Genomic DNA, 17884 nt, shown 5'->3' on the forward strand with positions numbered 1-17884 from the left:
AGGAAGACCTAAGCAGACCAGTACCCAACTGGAACACAGAGGAAATGGGAACTGTGTGGGAGCAAAGAAAATTTTTAAAAAGAGAATTATGAACTTCTGTTATAATTAAAATGAATATCTGTAGATTTATATGAAATTATTTTATCTATGGAAGAGTAGAGTACCATTAATCAAGAGTTTTTGCAATCTAAAAATAAGATGGCAGAAATTTTTAAATTTGTAATAGAAGAACTGGAAGATGAAGAAATCTCCCACAAAGAAGAACAAGAAAGAAGGGGAAGGGGAAGCATCAAGGAAGGAAACTGTATGCAAAATACAATTAGAGGCTCCATCCAGGAGGTCTGATATCTGATTAACAGGGGATTCTAGACAGCAGAGCAGAGAAAATGGAGGTGCCTAAATTAAATGGGAAATACAAGAAATTTTTCCCAGAATGGAAGGACAGAAAGCACTGATCTCTGAATTGAAAAGGCCAACTGCATATCCAGCATGAAAAGTGAAAAAGACCCATATTAAGGCTTATCACTATAAATCTTTATACTTGTATGGATAAATTCTCCTCAAATCTTTCAGAAAGTCACATACAAAAGAACAGGAACCAAAAGGTACTGGGCTTCTTAACTAGAAGCTAGAAGATAATGGAGCAATGCCTTAGAACTTCAGAGGAAAACAGTTTACAACCTAGAATTCTATACCCAGCTAAACTAACACTTAAGTGGGGCTTCAATAAGGGCATTTTCAGATTCGAAGAGCCTCAAAAAATTACCTTTCAATGAACTTTCTCAGGAAGCTACTGGAGGTTTTTTTTTTTCATCAAAAAGAATTACCCAAGAAAAAGAACGAAATTGGGACACCAACAGAAGAGAGAGATAAAAGGAATTACAGGGTGGCAGTGAAAGGAAGTCCAAAATGACACCAGGAAGCAGGAGCTGAAACCATGAAGCTTCCATGTGGGAGTGTGGCCTCAAAGTGAAAAACAGAAACAAAAACCAAATTGAGACATATCTGATGTGTCTGACCTTATTGAGAGGTCTTTCTAAGTTCTGCCAGAGAGTTTTAGGGATAAATTAGTGATGATACATAAGTGGGCACATCAACAGAAATATTGATTTTGAATTCATTATGTCATGACATGACGAAGTCATTAATGTCATCAAAATGATTCAACCAAAAATTGTAAGAAAGTCCCACTTGAGAGGATGCGGGAAGGGTTGCACTTGTCTGTATCAGATCCAAATCTTATTCTATGGTAGGAAGTCAACAGAGTCAACAAAGGTCTACAATGGAAAAGTCAGGAAATGGCAGGGAAGTATGTGATGCACAAACATGGATGGAATGCCAGAAGAAACACTTACAAGATGTGAATGCACCTGCCTTTCTGGAGTGGGACTTGTGAGAGAGTCGGAGGACTATCTTCCCCTCCCTCCAGTAGCAGCCTTGTAGGATTAGATAACTTTAAACATTATGTCACAAATCTTAGGTCTTTATTAAACAGAAACTGGAACTGGCTGCCCTTCCAGCCTCTTCCACACCAGAGAGAATCATCTCTCTTACGAGGACCAAGGCTTCTCCCGTGATTCACTAATCAATTAGTTCAACATACAGTTATTAAGCACCAATAATTACCAACCCAGAGGAAGCCAGTTTGCTTAGGAAAATGCTGCCAGACCCGAGTCATTTTTCAATATCATCCAGTTTACTGCCATGAATTAAGTGAGAGGCCTTTTAGCTCAGATTTCTCTTCCCCGCATGTGAGAAGGTGATGGGCAGAGGTGGGGCAGGGGAAGGGGGATTGAAGGGGCAGAGGCAGCAGCCAAGGGCAGCAAGATGAGTGTGTATGTGAGGAGAGGGACAAGGAAAAGCCACAGAGGAAGGGGGTCTCTTCCTCCTGGAGGTGATAGGCGCTCCCCACAGAGGCCTGCCTTCTCAGCATACCCCACAAGCTTCTGAGACATGACTAGGGCCATCTGAGGAGGCCAGCAGGGAAGTTTGGTGCACAGAATACTTCCTTGCAACATTTCCTGAGGAAATCAAGTATCCTGGGGACTTTTCAGACAGGTGGGCAGGCACCTCCTTAAGCCCCTGCTCCCTGTTCCCCAACTTCAGGCAGCCAGGTTCTCTGAACCAAGCCTGAATCCCTGGGCTCCTCCTCGGGCTTGAGCTTCTGGAGCCTGAAGGAATTCAATACCTTGGAAGGCCCGCTGCCTGGTGTGGCTGACTGAACACTGGACTCAGTCAGCCCTTGGATGCAAGTCCCAGCTCTGCCTCCTCCCAGATGGCTGATCTAGGACAAGCCCAGTGACTGTCCTGAGCCTCAGTTTCCTCACCTCTAAAATGGGAGTCATAACTCCCAGTCTCCAAGGTGGCTGTGGAGGTTAAGTGAGGTTGGAGAGGCGAAGGAACCTAGTCCAGTGTCCTAAAGAGCAGCTCCTTAATTAATGTTAATTCCACCCAAGTGGACACCTGGGGTTGCACATAGTAGGGGCCCAGGACCAGCAGAACCTCGGAGGAGTGGGAGAACCTTAACTGGTAATGTTGCTGGCTGGAAGAACAGGCTTTGGGGGATGGGTGGGGGAGAGAACGGGTGGCGAAGTGTCTGCTTAGAAGGCTGTGGCTTCTTTTCTGCTGTTTGAGCTGAATTGTGTCTCACCAAGTTCATATCATCTTAATTCCTGGTAGCTCAGAATGCGACTGTATTTGGAAACAGGGCCTTTATAGAGGTAAGAAAGTTAAAATGAGGCCATTAAGGTGGGCCCTAATCTGGTGGGTATCCTTATAAGAAGAGGCGATTAGGACACAGACATGCACAGAGGGAAGACCATGCGAAGACACAGGGAAAAGGCAGCCAACTGCAAGGTAAGGAGGGAGGCCTCAGAAGGACCCAACCCTGCTAACGCCTTGATCTCGGAATTCTAGCTTCAAGAACTGTGAGAAAATACAGCCCCCCAGCCTCTGTACTTTGTTACAATAGACCCAGCATACCAACACACTGCCCTGTGCTCGACTGGAGTGCACATCTCCAACCGTAGTGGGATCTTGGGTGGTATGGCTTCCAGAAGGTTGGAGATGAGGGGAGGCAACAGTCTGGCTCCTCTCAGAACTGGTTAGACCAAATGGTTTGTCAAAATCTGTAAACCAACCACTCTTTCAGAGGACTGTGGCTAAACGGAGTATAAATATAAAAGGACTCAGGCAGGTCACTCTGATTCTCCCAGAGAAGGCACCACTCAGCCTCTCCAGCCACCTGAAGGTATTTATGACCACCGTCCCAGGTAGCATGGATGCTCTCAGTGGTCAGTGATCAGTGGCTGGTATGCATGACGAGGTCCAGGGCGTGGGTCTCTACGAATCGTCCTTCCCAAACCTGATCATCTAATTTTGCAGCCTCAGCTCCAAAGGCCAATCTCTGGCCCTCCGGGACACCTGGTCCTAGTTCCCAGCACCTCAGCCCCATCTCTCCTCAGGCCTGTCAATTTTGTGTGTGTGTGTGTGTGTGTGTGTGTGTGTGTGTGTGTACGCAGACACACACTATATCCAGCCTCCACCATCAGACTGGGGACTCCTAACAGGGGCTGATCATATCCCCTACCTCCCCTTCTGTCTGCAGTCCCCACTCTCATGCAACTACTCACACCTGCTTTCTCTTCTCTGGTGAAAGAAAAAGAGTAATTTCCCAGGCTCTTTGCCAAGGCCCCTGCTGGAACGAGCTAATGACAGCCAGGCAAGTGGAGTGTCCTACAGGCCCACGTAGGGCCTGGTGGCTGGGAATCTCTGAGGAGGGGCCCAGAGGCCCAGAGATCCTGGAGGCTCTTCTCTACCTCTACACCAGGCCTCAGTCCTTTAGGGAGCCGCACTGTGCGAGTCAGCGATTGTGTTCTTTAGCTCTCTGAGTGTGGCTGAAGCTGCCTGGGCCCAACAAGAAAATAAGGTCTTGGGGGACGATCAAGGCAGGAGCCTTCAGCCCAGCACCCTCTTCTGCATCCCAGCCCTCCCTGAGAGGGGCCTCAGGTCTGAGCCGCAGCTTCATTTCACCATGACTCCGCATGCCCGAGGGGTATTAATAATTCATACAAATCTGCAAGTTAAATGCTGTGTCAAAAATAGAAATGCAATTGTCTACAATAAAATTAAAAACATAAAGTCCCCAAATCTGAAGGCTTCTATTGACAGAGCTTCTTGTCATTGGGAAGAACAAACCTCTCACTGTGTTGGGGAGAAAAAAAATTCCTCCATGTCTTGGCCTCCTCCCTTCCTCTTCTTGACTGCTGGCCTCTATCAGTCTCTCCAGAGAGATCTTTACAGGTACAGGTACAGGTACAGGCAGGTTCCAGGAAGGCTCTGCGTCCCATTCTCCCATTCTCCCCCTACCTCACCCAGAGCCAGCCTCACTGCCTGCTGCTAGGCCTCCAAGGACCCAGTCCATGGGTGATGGAATTCTGGAAGCTGGCTGGAGATAAGAGAGGGTCTTTCCAGAGGGTGGTTCAGGGTGGAAGAAATGGGCAGGTGTGGGAAAGGCAGCAGAAACCCTTTTGTCCTCAGACACCAAGGGCTGAGGTTCGGGAGTCCAGAGTTGGGACACCTAGATTCTAGCCTAAGTTCCTCCTAACCAGCAGTGTGGCCTTGGGCAGGTTACTCAGCCTCTCTGGGCCTTAGCTTCTTCATCTGAGCAAGGAATGTATTGATGGACCAGTGGCGTTCAAACTCTAAAAGCTGGGAGACCCCGTTTTTATGTGAAATCTTACCTAGCACCTCTCTATAGAAAGTAGATTCAAATGAAGAAGAGAGGGTGCATAGGACCGAGAGCCCTAATTATCAGAATCCTCACCCCTAAGAAACCCCAAGGTTCTGTGAAACGCAGAAGGAAATCCTACAGTCCCGATCAATTATTTCCGAACACAGACCAGCAGATAGGGTTGGCTGCCTCAGAATCATCTGGGGAGCTTATTAGAGATAGAGATCCAGGCCCCAGAAGGTCCCTGGTGGGGCCTGGGAATCTGTTCTTAAGGCCCCCGGCCCCAGAAACTCTGTGTGCAGCCAGGTTTGGACACTGCTAGACTAAATCACCCCCCAGTCCTTTCCTGCTCTAGAAAATCCTGGCAAATCTGTGCCTCGATGGGCCCCGCAGGCACCACCCCCGCCTGCTCCCTGTGACCTCTGCCTTCACAGCCCCCCAAAATGTCCTGTTCCTGCTCAGCCACCCTGTCCTCTCTAGCTTTGCAAAGTCTCAGGCCCCAAGGGAGGCAGCCAGCTGGGGTACCCAGCTTCCTGTGAAACAGGGGGTGTCACTGGAGAGTCAGAAGCAGGGACACAGCCCGGGACTTAGTGACTCACAGCCTTAGTGACTCGCTGCTCCTGAGAAGCTTGGGTCTTTGGTGAGGGAGGGGAGCGTGCTGGCTAAAAAGGAGGCTTGTGCATTGCCTGTGGGATCTAGGGACATAACACAGCAATTATAAGCACGTCAGAGTTTGCAAGGCGCTTTGGACATGCACGGCCTCATGTGGGCCTTTGGCCAAGCATGGTAGCTAGGAAGGGGAGGGTTGGACTCTTGTTGTATCAGTTCTGCTTACAGATGGGGAAGCAGAGACCAGAGTAACTGAATACTTTTTTCAGGTCAACACTGGATGTAGCACCTGAATTCAGCCCTGTGAGGTTATAATTCCCATCCCTCTTTTCCACTGTAGTGGTTCCCAGACATGAGACCTGGATTGGCAGAGGTTGCATAGAAGCGCCTGGAGCGCATGTTAAAATATGGATTCTGGGCCCACAGAACTAGGATGTGTGTGTATGAGAGAGAACACGGGGTAGAGGCTGGAAATCTGAAGTTCTAGAACCCCAGGGGATCAAGCCATACTCTGCCATATTCCTTCCTCCTCCCACTTGCTCCCCCACCCTTTACACCACACCTTTCTGCCACATCTGGCCCAGAGCCCATCTGGCAGCTCGGGTGAGTACCTATACCCAAAGATAGAGCTAATCTAGATTTCAAGTCCTCTAAGCACGAGGGACCACAGACTCAGAGAGGTTAAGTAACTTGCCAGCAGTTCACACAGCCCTTTGATGCAGATGTGATTCAAAGTTGTGTCCACTGGCAGTGTCCAGTGATGCCCATGACCACAGACAGGAGGGAGGGTTGTCGGGGTGGGAGAGGTATTTAGCCCCCCAACGTGTGTGAGTGAGGGATGCTCACCCCTCCTCCAGGGTCCCACCCAGGTCCTGTGGGCCCACCTACCGTCCAGCCTGGGGGGCAGGCACACTCTCCCGTGATGTGATGGCAGGTGCCCCCGTTCTGACAGGGGCAGCGCAGCTCACAGTGAGCCCCATGGCTCCCAGGTGGGCACCGCTCCTCACAGCTGCGTGGGGGGAAGCAGAGGTATTAGACACAGCAGCATTCGGTCAGACAGCAAGGCCCCAGGGGTCCCTTGGAATTAGTGAGTTCACAGTGTGAACTGGGCCATGGTGAGCTGAAATGCAGTCCTGCTTCCCGCCAGAAGGGGGCAACAGGGCTCAGGTATAACAAAATGGAATGTTACGTGCTCTGGTCAGTACCTGTGGGATGACTTAAGTGCCATAGTGTAAAGAAGAGTGTTCTTCTGGGGAGGAATGCTTCCAAAGAGGAAGTCATTTCACGTGGGTCCTGAGGGTGAAGTTAGTTTCACTGGGAGATGGGAAGGAAGGGCATGCCAGGCAGAAGGAACAGCATGAGTAAAGGCACTGAGAAGTGGTTGTCCATACAGCTTTTAAGAATCCACCTAGATTTTTAAAGATTCAGGGAGAGGGGTATCTGGGGCCTGCCCCACTTCCAGGTTCTGGAAGGTTCTCAGCTATCGTAACAGGCTCATGTGCACTGCTGAGGTATGAGGGAGTATTTGCCTAGGATCTTGGCCTTAGGCCTTAGAGCAATGGCCCTGGAGTAGTCTAGCTGGAGCTGGCCCTGGAACCATCCACACAATGGGGCAGGAAACATCCTCGGTCAAGGATGTGTCCTTGTCCAGTGTCCTTGGGTGCTCTCTCAGGATCTAGGGCCATTGGGAGGCCACTGAGCCTTCGACCAGGTAGGGAGGAGAACTTCAATCTCGCTTCTGAGGGGATCTCAATTAAGCAGTCTTGGTGGTCCCCTGTCAGTACAGACTCCAGAAAACTGGTGTGAGTGGCTGTTGAGGTCTGAGGGGAGAAGGCTGGGGAGAGGAGCAGACACAGTAAATTCCCTGAATCTATGCATGATACCTACCCAGGGCCCTCACCCACCTCTTTTTTCTTAAATGGCCTTGAAGGGTCAAGATCCCAGTGAGTGGTGGCACTTGGGCTACAATCAGAGAATGCCAAGCTAAGGTCTGGCCCACCCCCAACTACCCACAGGAAGGGATAGGAGTTTAATGAACTGGCCATGCTTCGTTTCAGCTTGTACCAGTCACCCTGGGGCCTGGGTGGGAGGGACCAGAGACCAGCATGGGAGACACCTGGGCATTTAACCTCTGTAGGACTTGGAGTCACAGCACAGGGGATCTGACAGCCAGGACTGCCTTGACCTTCCTTTTCTTGGGACCACCTACCCATAGTCAGGCACCAGGCGGACTGAGCAGCTGTGGGAGGGAGTCGCACCACCCCACCCCACCCCACCCCACCCCACCCCCAGGCCCTGCAGGCAGTACTCACTAGACTCCGGTGTAGCCTGGTGCACAGAGGCACTGGCCAGTGCGGGGGTCACAGCTGGCTCCATGGCGGCACTGGCACGGCAGCTGACAGCCCTTGCCGTGGGTGCCGGGCGCACAGAGCTCCTCGCAGCGCCAGCCGCGGAAGCCGGCGGCACACACGCAGGCGCCTGTGATGGGATTGCACAGGGCTCCATTCTGGCACTGGCACCGGTTGCTGCAGTGGGGGCCCCAGTGGTCGCTGTCACAGCCTGCAAGAGAGGAGTCAGTCAGGGCTGAGAGAGATCCCTGAGGGACTCTCCTTGGGATGGGGCCAGCACCAATGCCGCCAATGACCTTCCTAACTCTGCACTGCTCTCCCCTGGGGAGGAGGCAGCAAAGGCCATGTGGGTAGAAGCTTTGGCGCCTCATAACCTCCACCGGCTCTTTGCTGAGCGACTCTGTTCTTCAAGGCATTTCCTGGTCAGAGCCATCCCCTTCTAACCAGTGCTTCCCTGAAGCCCCTCCCCTGTGAAAGTCTGGAACCAAAAACTGTTTACCTCCCTCGGCTTTGCTAAATTCTTCTTGGTTAGCTGTCTCTTTCTCTCAGCCAAGCTGTTTCTCTCCTAGTTTGCCAGCCCTCTTTTCTGTGACCTCACTCACCACCGCCAACCCTCCAACTTCTTGGTGACTCCCCAACACAGCCTAGCCCCCATCTCTCTCTCTCTTTCCCTCTCTTCCTGAAACTCATTACTTTTCTCACCTCCTGCCCTTCAGTCTCGGTGAACCTGTCTTCTACATCCCTGCACCTCCCCTGGCTGGCTCTGTCTCCCTGTCACCCTTCCCATCGCTCTCTGCTGCTTCTCCCTTTCAGTAATGCCTCCCCACCCCTCCCCGGGTTGCTTTCTCTTCAGTTCAATTTCTTTACTTTCCAAGTAGCCAACTTCAGAAGTAGCAGGAAGAAGTAATGTTTCTCTGGGAGGGGACCGAGAGCTTTCAAGATCTTTATATGTAATTAAATGTTTCAGAGAGCACTATCTGAACCAGCTTTACAGAAATTTCCACGGCTGTGAAAAGGGCCTCAGTGGCAGAGCCCCAGGTAGGTCACCTACCTCCCACACCCACCTCCCACTCTGACCCTCATCTGGAGCAGACAGGACACATGATGACAAGACATCCTCAAACCATAGCCTCAGTTGCTTGAGTCCTGGAGTATGGTGGACATGGAGTTCAAGCATGGACACGGACATAAACAAATAATGTTCTAGGAGAAGTTCAGTGGAAAGATCGCTCCCAGCTAAGGAAACCAGGCAAGACTTCCTGAAGAGACTTCACCTTCTGCCTATCAGAGTGACCAACTGTCCCGGTTTGAGCACTAAAATCCCACATTCTGGGAAATCCCTCAGCCTTGGGCAAAATGGAATGGCTAGACATCTTACCACCTGAAGATGAGGAGACGAGCCACTGACCTTTGTGCTCCAGTGATTTTAGGGTTTAGACACCCAGAGAGGAAGGAGGCAGGTGAGTGGGATTGGAGAAGGTGTCCGTGGGCAGGCTCAGTATGAACAAAGAGACGGGGGCACTCGAGGGTTGGGAAGGTACAAGAGCACAAGGTTCTAGTGAGGCCAGTGAGTACATGGGATCTTTGTGGACTAAGGCATTGATGGAGGAGTCACTCCATAAACCCACAAACTCCCCTGCATGCACCTGCCACTCACTGATCAAGGTCAAGTAGTCAATATCATGGAGCCTAACTATCATCATCATAGATGGAACCTGCCTAGGCCCAAATCCCAATTACCCTATCTTGCTTATTCCTTCTTCATCTGTGCCCTAAATATCCACATACACAAACCGAGCTGCCAGATTAAATCTCACTCTGCATTTTCTACCTGGTACTACAGTGAGTAAGGCAAAATCAACTCCTGTAGCCAAAAGCAATCTTGAGACATAAGAAAGAAGCTGGAGGTATCAGGCTTCCTGATTTCAAACTGTATTACAAAGCTATAGTAATCAAAACAATATGGTATTGTCAGTAAACAGACACATAGAACAATAGGACAGAACAGAAAGCCCTGAAATAAACCCATGCATACATGGTCAATTAATTTATGAGAAAAGAGCCGAAATATACAGTAGGGGAAAGGACAGTCTCTTCAATAAATGGTGTCAGGAAAACTGGACAGCCACCACAAAAGAATGAAACGTGACCATTATCTTATATCATACACAAACATTAACTCAAAATGGAGTTAAGACCAAAGTGTAAGACCGAAAACCATAAAACTCCTAGAAGAAAACATAGGTGGTAAGCTCTTGACATAGGTCTTGCGATGATTTTCTGGATTCAACACTAAAAGCAAAGGCAACAAAAGCAAAAATAAGTAAGTGGGACTACATCAAACTAGAAAGCTTCTGCATAGCAAAGGAAACTGTCAACAAAATGAAGAGGCAGCCTACTGAATGGGAGAAAAACATTTGCAAATCATGTAACTGACAAGGGGTTAATATTCAAAATGTATAAAAAACTCAAACAACTCAGTAGCAAACAACCAAGCAATCTGATTAAAAAATGGGCAGAGGTTCTGAACAGACATTTTTACAAAGGACATACAGATGGCCAAAAGGTACATGAAAGGGTGCTCAACATCACTAATCATCAGGGAAATGCAAATCAAACCTACAATGAGATTTCCCCTCACATCTGTCAGAATGCCTAGTACTAAAAGACAAGAAATGACAAGTGTTGGCAAAGATGTGGAGGAAAGGGAATGCTCATTCACTGTCGGTGGGAATATAAATTAGTACGGTCACTATAGAAAACAGTATGGAGGCTCCTCAAAAAATTAAAAATAGAACCATCATATGATCTAGTAATTCCACCTCTGGGTATTTATCCAAAGAAATGAAAACACTAATTTGAAAGATCTCTGCACCTCCATGTTCACTGCAGCATTATTTACAATAGCCAAGACATGTATATATGTATGTATGTATGTATATATACATACATATATAAAACCACATCTTCTTTACCCATTCATCCATCAGTGGACACTTAGTTTGCTTCCATGTCTTAGCTATTATAAACAACTCTCTGTATGTATGTGTGTGTGTGTATGTATACATATACATACACACACACACACACAATAGAATGTTTTTCAGCCACCAAAGAAGGAAATCCTGTCATTTGTGACAACATGGATGGACCTTGAAAGCGTTACAATAAGTGAAATGAGTCAGATGGAGAAAGACAAACACCAGATGACTCATTTATGTGGAATCTAAAAAACAAAGAAACAGATAAGAACCAGACTCATAGATGGACAGAACAGACTGGTGGTTAACAGAGGTGGGGTGTAGGAAGTGGGCGAAATGGGTGAAGGTGGTCAGAAGGTACAAAGTTCTAGTTATAAAATCAATAAGCCATGGGGATGCAATGTGCAGCATCCTGACTCTAGTTAATAATGCTGTATAATTAATAATACATGAAAGTTGCTAAGAGGAGATCTTAAAGTTTCTTATCACAAGAAAAAAATGTTTAACTATGTATGGTGACAGATGTTAACTAGACTTCTGGTGATCATTTCACAATATATACAGATGTGGAATCAATATGTTATATACCTGAAACTAATACATCAATTATATCTCAATTTAAAAAATCAAGCCCAGTTATAGTTACAACCTCCACCCACGCTGGAAGAGGTTCACGGGACTGAGAGAGATGGCGTACCCAGCAGCTGGCATCCCCGACCTCACCCACTCTCTGGGACATATACTGGCAAGTGGAAAGACTAGCCGAATTGCCTACCATTTCTCTATCTCTTTTTGTTGCCAAGCACACATAGTTGAATTCCCATAAATTTAATGTACAGATGATGTGACTCCATTGTAATGATAATGACAACCACATTTTAAATGTTCACTTCTGACATTAAAACCCTCTAAGTCAGGTTTTATTACTCTCCATTTTACAGATGGGGAAATAAAGGGTCTGAGAGGCTAAGTGAGGGTCCAAGGTGAGAGTCAAGGGCGGGCTCAGGTCTGGCTCCGGCCATCTCCATGGCCGGTAAATGGGACACTTTCTGAATGATGATTCTGAGGACAGAAACTCTGAGGCGCCCTTGGGCAGAGGGGGACAGCTGCAAAGTGCGAGTACGCAGACGCCACGTAGGTGAGCCACTTCCTCTCTCTTCATCTCTGGGGACAACCCCAGGATCCAGAACAAGGGATTCCCTTCATTGTTAGGGCCGTAGTTACTGCCCTCAGACCTTGACTCTGATGGAGGGAGGGGGATAGATTCCAGCTGTATTTATGAGGTATAAGCAGTAAGGACTTGGTGACCGAAGGGGTCCTGGGGGAAGGAAGAGGAGGAAGGAAGGATGTCAGCCCAGCTTAGGTTTGGGCTGCTGGGTGGATATCGGTGCCACTGACCCTAACTCTTTCTGGGAAACACAAGGGGGAGAGCCATGACATTGAGGGAAGAGAATGACGTGAATTGTGGTCACTGAGTCTGAGGTACCTAAAGGTCATCCAAGAAGGCACTCAAAGCCATTCACTTACACTAACTGATGCACTAACGCTCGGGGGCTTTCGTTCTTCTACTTGTCTGTTCAACACACTTTGGCCAAATACCAACTACTGCCAGAAAGTGACCTGCCCTCCTGGAACGTACAGTCACGTGGGAGCAAGACGCTGGAGCGGCGTATATGGCACGCAGTGAAATGCAGCAATAAGGACATTTCCGGGCGCCAGAGAAGCACAGATAAACACAATTCCCCGAAGCCTGACGGTCTGGGTTTACTGTGTGAGTGTGCATGTATACATACGTGTGTAAATCTGTATCTGTGTGTAGGTTTTATGGAGCTCCTAAAAATACAACAGAAAGAGCTTCATGTCACAGTTGGAAACCATGGAAACAAACAGAAAACATGTCTGGACTAAGAAAAGCAAAGCATTTGCTCTATTAACAGAGCCATTAATATAGGGGCAAATAGACCCGCAAATCCAAGTTGACAGGAAAAGGTTACATTCAGTTTAGAATATTCTGATTAAGGAACCAGGGAAGTGTGTAATCTGTTCCATATAAATTTCCCCTCAGAGTGATTAAATGAAAAGAAATGTTAGGGTTCACAGGGATAAGCTTCAGTTATCTAGAAAATCCACTTAAAAACACCTCATTCCCCAGCAATGACAGAGAAATGAGGCAGAGCTGCAGCGAGTCAATTATCTTTCCTGGTGAAGGTGAATAAAAACTCTGGTCATTAAAATTACAACAGGACTTCACATTCTTTTGCAGATACTCACAAACTTTCCAATCTGGCCTTGGAATGTCACCCCCCTCACCCACTTTCTGTCTGTCATAGATGTTTCTTTTTCATTATTTTTGGCTTTGGCTGATGTTTCAAGTGGATGTATCTTCTTTGGGCAGCCGTGTGTGGCCTGGCTTGCTCTGTTCCTCCACACTGGCCAACTCACCCCTTTCCCCCCCCCGCCAGTGCCTCTCCCCGCTGACCTCTTTTAGACTTCAGGATCTGGGGCTAATGTGTTCCCAGCTCATTTAATTCCTACAACAGCTCATTTGCAAAGCATGCTATTACGATCTCCATTTTGTAGATCGAAACAGAGGCCCAGAGACGTGATGCACTTGTCCAAAGTCACACAGCTGGGGAGTGACTGGGGATTTGTGCTCCTAACCATGGCTGTCCTGCTGAGTACAGTCTGGTGTTGATGGAAGAGGGGACGTGGGACACTGGCAGCCAGCCTGGGCATCAAAAGCCAACTCGGATCATTCGCAAAGAGATGAGAAAGCAGAGGCTCATTTTTCACACGTACTTTTATTCAAGGATTGGTGTACGTGTGAATGGTGGTCATAGGTCCCAGGTTTTCCATGGCTGGCCCTCATTCTCCAAATTTTATTCTCTCAAGATGATTTATTTAGAACTTTTTCTCTTGTGTAAAATATATATAACACACCTTGTGCCATTTTAATCATTTCTAAGCATATGGTTCAGTGGCATTAATTACATTCATGGTGTTATGCAACTGTCATCACTATTGCTCAGACTTTTCCATCCCCTCCTCCCCAAATGGAAACTGTACCCATTTAGTCACAGCTCCCTGTTCCTTCCTTCCTCCAGCCTCTGGTAGCCCTATCTCCTTTCTGTGTCTATGACTCCGCCTAGTCTAGATATTTTATATAAGGAGAATCATATATCAGTCTTCTGTGACTGGCTTATTTCAAGTAGCATAATGTTCCAAGGTTCATCCGTATTGTAGCCTGTGTCAGAAGCTCCTTCCTTTTTAAGGCTCAATGGTATTATTTTATTCTCTAAATATGCCTCATTTTGCTTATCCGTTTCTCTGTCGATGGACGCTTGGGCTGTTTCTGCTTTTTGGCTGTTGTGAATAATTCTGTCATGAACACTGGGGTATGATATCTTTTTGAGTCCCTGAAGATTATTTATTAAAGGCAAAACAATGCTTTCATGCCTTCACTGACTCTCTCTGTTAGGAACAATAACTTGGCTGACCACTGCTTTCTGTCATCAGTGCTCTCTAAGCCAGGTTTAGGTTCTTTGTGTCCAGTCTCTTCCATTAGTCTCAGAGATTCTGTGGGTTGCAGCGGGGAGAGCGGGGGGGGGGGAGCTGGGTTATACCCTTGTTCCTAGCTGCCCTGTTCCCCACATGCACACAATCTCCCCCAGCATCTGGCCCAGAGCTGGGCACAGGAAGAACCATCAACTATCTCACAAGGGTGCCTGGCCAGCGCTTTTCCAACAACCAAAGAGCCTTCTCTGGGCTGCTTTTGAGGATTCACTTCCTCAGACGGTTGTTCTTGGCCTGGCTGCACATTAGCATCACCCTGGGAGGTTTAAAAAAAAAAGAAATTATGACTGGCCTTCACCCCTGGACATTCTGATTTAATTATTCTGGGGTGGAGGGGGCCCAAGCATAGGTCCTTTTAAAAACTGCAGCTGGCAAGAACTGCCGTCAAACTACCATCCTTCTGGTGACCTGCATTCTCACTGGTCCTCCCAGAGAAGGGCAAGAGATGTTGGGCCTGAGGTGGGATGGGAGAGGTACATGGTTCTTTCCATTCCACAGATGGGAATCTGGAGACTCAGCATGGAGGGGAATTGGCCACTGAAGTGAAGGTCAAGTATTCAGAAATGAACTTGGGGTCCACTGGCCCTGAGCTACCCTGGCCTGTGCTAGAGCCTGGGCCAAGGCCTCCCCACTCCCCTTCAGCAAGAGTCAGAGCACCTCCCAGGAGGGGTCCCCATGCCCCCACCCAACCCAAGAAGATGGAGGGGGAGCTGACACATCAAGGAGTTGCTCCTGAGTTTACAAAGCAGCGGGACCAGAGGCAGAGATGGAGCCGCAGCAGCCTGAAACCATTCCAGCTGATAAATAAAGTGACTTCCCACTGAGGGAGGCCATTTGTCAACTGACTTGCCCTAATAAAAGCATAGACAAATTCTCAGAGGCTGAGAGCCGCCGCTCTTTTCAGGCCCGAGCCACAATTCTGTGGGTGCGTTGAGGCTGAGTCAGAGCCAGCGTTGTGCAGTCTGGGGCAGCCCCCTCCCCTCTCTGGTCCTGTCTTCTCATCTGTAAAACGACAGATCTGGACCTGTGGTTTTTGCTTAGAGTAGGTCCCCCTCCCCAAAAGAGCATCTGGAAGTGGGGGGAGGGAGGAATTAGGTCCTCCAGAACGATCAGGGGCTGTCCTGCACGATGAAGAGCTGTGCCTCCCAATGCCAGTGGTGTTCTCATTTAAGAACTTACCAATAGGTAAGTTCTGGGGTCCCTTCCAACCTTGATAATATGTGATCCTATGCTCTGTTGCTAAATGTCCCCACTTGAGAAGCAGGCAGAGGGGGCAGGGGTGAGAGGTGTGTTTGTCCTCGGGTAGAGAAGAAAAATTCAAGGTGGGTAACCCAGCCTCTGAGCTGAGCCATCGCTCAGCTCCCTATCTTTCCACCACTTAAGACTGTTGGAATTAAATATTAATAGACCAAGGTGCCATAGATTAAAACCCAAATCTCCTGACACAGTCCCTAAGCCAGAAGATGCTGACAGCACAGGATTATAATGATGTATCATTAGCTCTTAGTGATCTATTTATTACAGTTGTTACTTACTCTGTTATTTAACCACATTATCTATATCTCCCGTAAGCCCCTGAAGGGAGGCGGCACTCACAGTAGCTTCCTGGGATGCTGGGATGCTGAGCGTACCTCCACGTCCCGCCGGTTTCCCAGGGTGCAGGAGCGGAGGGAGAACCACCCATGCGCAGGAAAACCCCACCCCCTGCACGCTCCCGTGGGTCAGCGGCATCCTCGCCTGGGTTATTCACACTGGTTCCTCTTCTGGCCCCGTGCCACCTATTCGTCCCTTGCCTTGTTCCAAAGATCTGAGGCAAACCATGTAAGGTGGGATTATTACCCCATTTTCCAACTAACAAAACTGAGGTTCAGAGAGTTTAAATAACTAAACTGAGGCTTATCAATTTTGGCACTTATTTCAAGCCAGAAAATTCTTTGTTGTGGGTGCTGTCCTGGACAGGATGTTAAGTAGCACCCCTGGCTCCCACCCCTTGGATGCCGGCAGCAAACCCTCCTCCACAACTGTGGCAACCAAAAATGTCTCCAGATCTTGACAAATGTCCCCCTGGGGACAAAATTACCCCCAATGACAAAAGGCAGAGTTGAGTCTGAGCCTGCCTTTTTTACTGCTAGGCTTTAGAGGTGATCTCTAAACACATTTTACAAGTCAGAAAACTCTGGGCCAGAGAGGCTGAGCGTCTTGCCTGTGGCCACGCAGCTAATACCATGAAGAGCTAGACTGGAAACCAGTTGGCCATGTTGATCCAGCACTCTTTGCCTCCTACCATGTTAGCTTTTGGGGTCCATTTATCCCTTGTCAAACAATTATTGACTGCCTACTATGTTCTAGATGCTGAGAAGCCCACAGTTAGTTGGAGAAACAGACAAGCAGATGGGAAACAAGGACCCATTGGAACATGGAGTGACTAGCAGATGCTGGGCGAGCTGTGCAAGGGGCAGCTACAATTGGGGACGGTGCCCCACTGTCAGGGGAGGGGCCTGGGGACTCAGGAGGGTCTTGTGGTAGCAGGGCAGGAGGAGGGAATGAAGCCAGCAGGTACGTTAAAAAGCTGCAAACAAAGGCGGCCCCTTCAGCTCCCCACCTTCCTCATCTCCATCACCATGGCCTCAACCACAGTTCCAGGCACCTAAGTCCACTTTAACTAGATGTCATCAAGCCATCAAAATATCAGGAGGGAGTGGAGAGATGCCATAACTCCGTTCTATCAGGGCCCTGTGTCTCGCTGTGGAAAGACGCATCTGGAGGCCTGTGCTGGGCCCTGACTTCAAGATATTGCTGAGTATGCCCGCATTCCACCATGAGGGCTCCACTCCTCAGGGTGGGCAGGGATGCCCTAGTGAAATGCACATCACGCATGTTTGTGTAAGGGGTGTGTGTGTCAGTTACAACATGAGGTCATATGAGCCATCAATACCCCAGTTATCTGTTAACATCTGACAGCCAGTTAGCAGACCTGGGAGCCAGATTAGGAAGGGGTGTGTGTGTGTGTGTGTGTGTGTGTGTGTGTGTGTGTCTGCTTTTGGAGAGAGGAGGTGGGAAGGTATAAAAGTCAAATTTATCAACTTTGCGGGGACGGCTCTGGATATAGAATGCCATGATATTCTGCGTGATGAAAAAGAAAACTAGGCTTTGGTTACTTTGTAGTAGCTAATTTGTTCAATTCGAGCCACAACTCCTCAGGGTAGCTATAATTATCCCCATTTTACAGAGGGAGGAAGCAAGGTTAGGTGTGGCTAGGTGACTAGCTCATGACCTCACAGCCAGAGAGATCTCTGGCCCATTTCTTGAATGGGGACATTCAACATGAATGCCTTGAACCGCAGAGTATCAGGCATGATGCGCGGCAGAGCTGGAACACGGGGGTTCATTGACACCTGTGCTCTCCTCGTACAGAAGAGGATCTTGAGACCCAGAGATGGCAAGGAGCTGTCCAGGTCACTGACAAGCAAGAGGCAGGACAGGGTGAGACTCGGGACCCACGTGAGGTCTCTAGGCCATGCTGAGCAGAGAGGCTAGTGCGGAATCCACAGGCTCCCAGCACCACCAGTCCCTTCTCTTCCAGAGCCCACAGAACATATGCACTGTCCTGCCCCTCAGCCCTAGGCTGTACCCCCTCTTCA

At 48.5% G+C, this 17884-nt stretch overlaps 1 protein-coding gene across 23 annotated transcripts in view; it reads right to left on the reverse strand.

Annotated features, from left to right (window-relative positions):
• Positions 1–17884, reverse strand: part of MEGF11 (multiple EGF like domains 11) — a 336966-nt gene that overhangs the window by 68317 nt on the left and 250765 nt on the right. For all 23 annotated transcript variants that reach the window (XR_013967194.1, XR_013967195.1, XR_013967196.1 and 20 more), the window contains exons 6-7: positions 7654–7900; positions 6230–6350 (exon numbers count right to left, since the gene is read on the reverse strand). Coding sequence is in view for 20 of the 23 variants with exons in the window: in XM_080809553.1 (XP_080665679.1) it covers positions 6230–6350; positions 7654–7900 (368 nt within the window). In the remaining 3 variants the exon portion in view is untranslated. The remainder of the gene's footprint in view (positions 1–6229; positions 6351–7653; positions 7901–17884) is intronic.

This window comes from Martes martes (assembly GCF_963455335.1).
Source record: "Martes martes genome assembly, chromosome: 7".
Lineage (NCBI taxonomy): Eukaryota > Metazoa > Chordata > Mammalia > Carnivora > Mustelidae > Martes > Martes martes.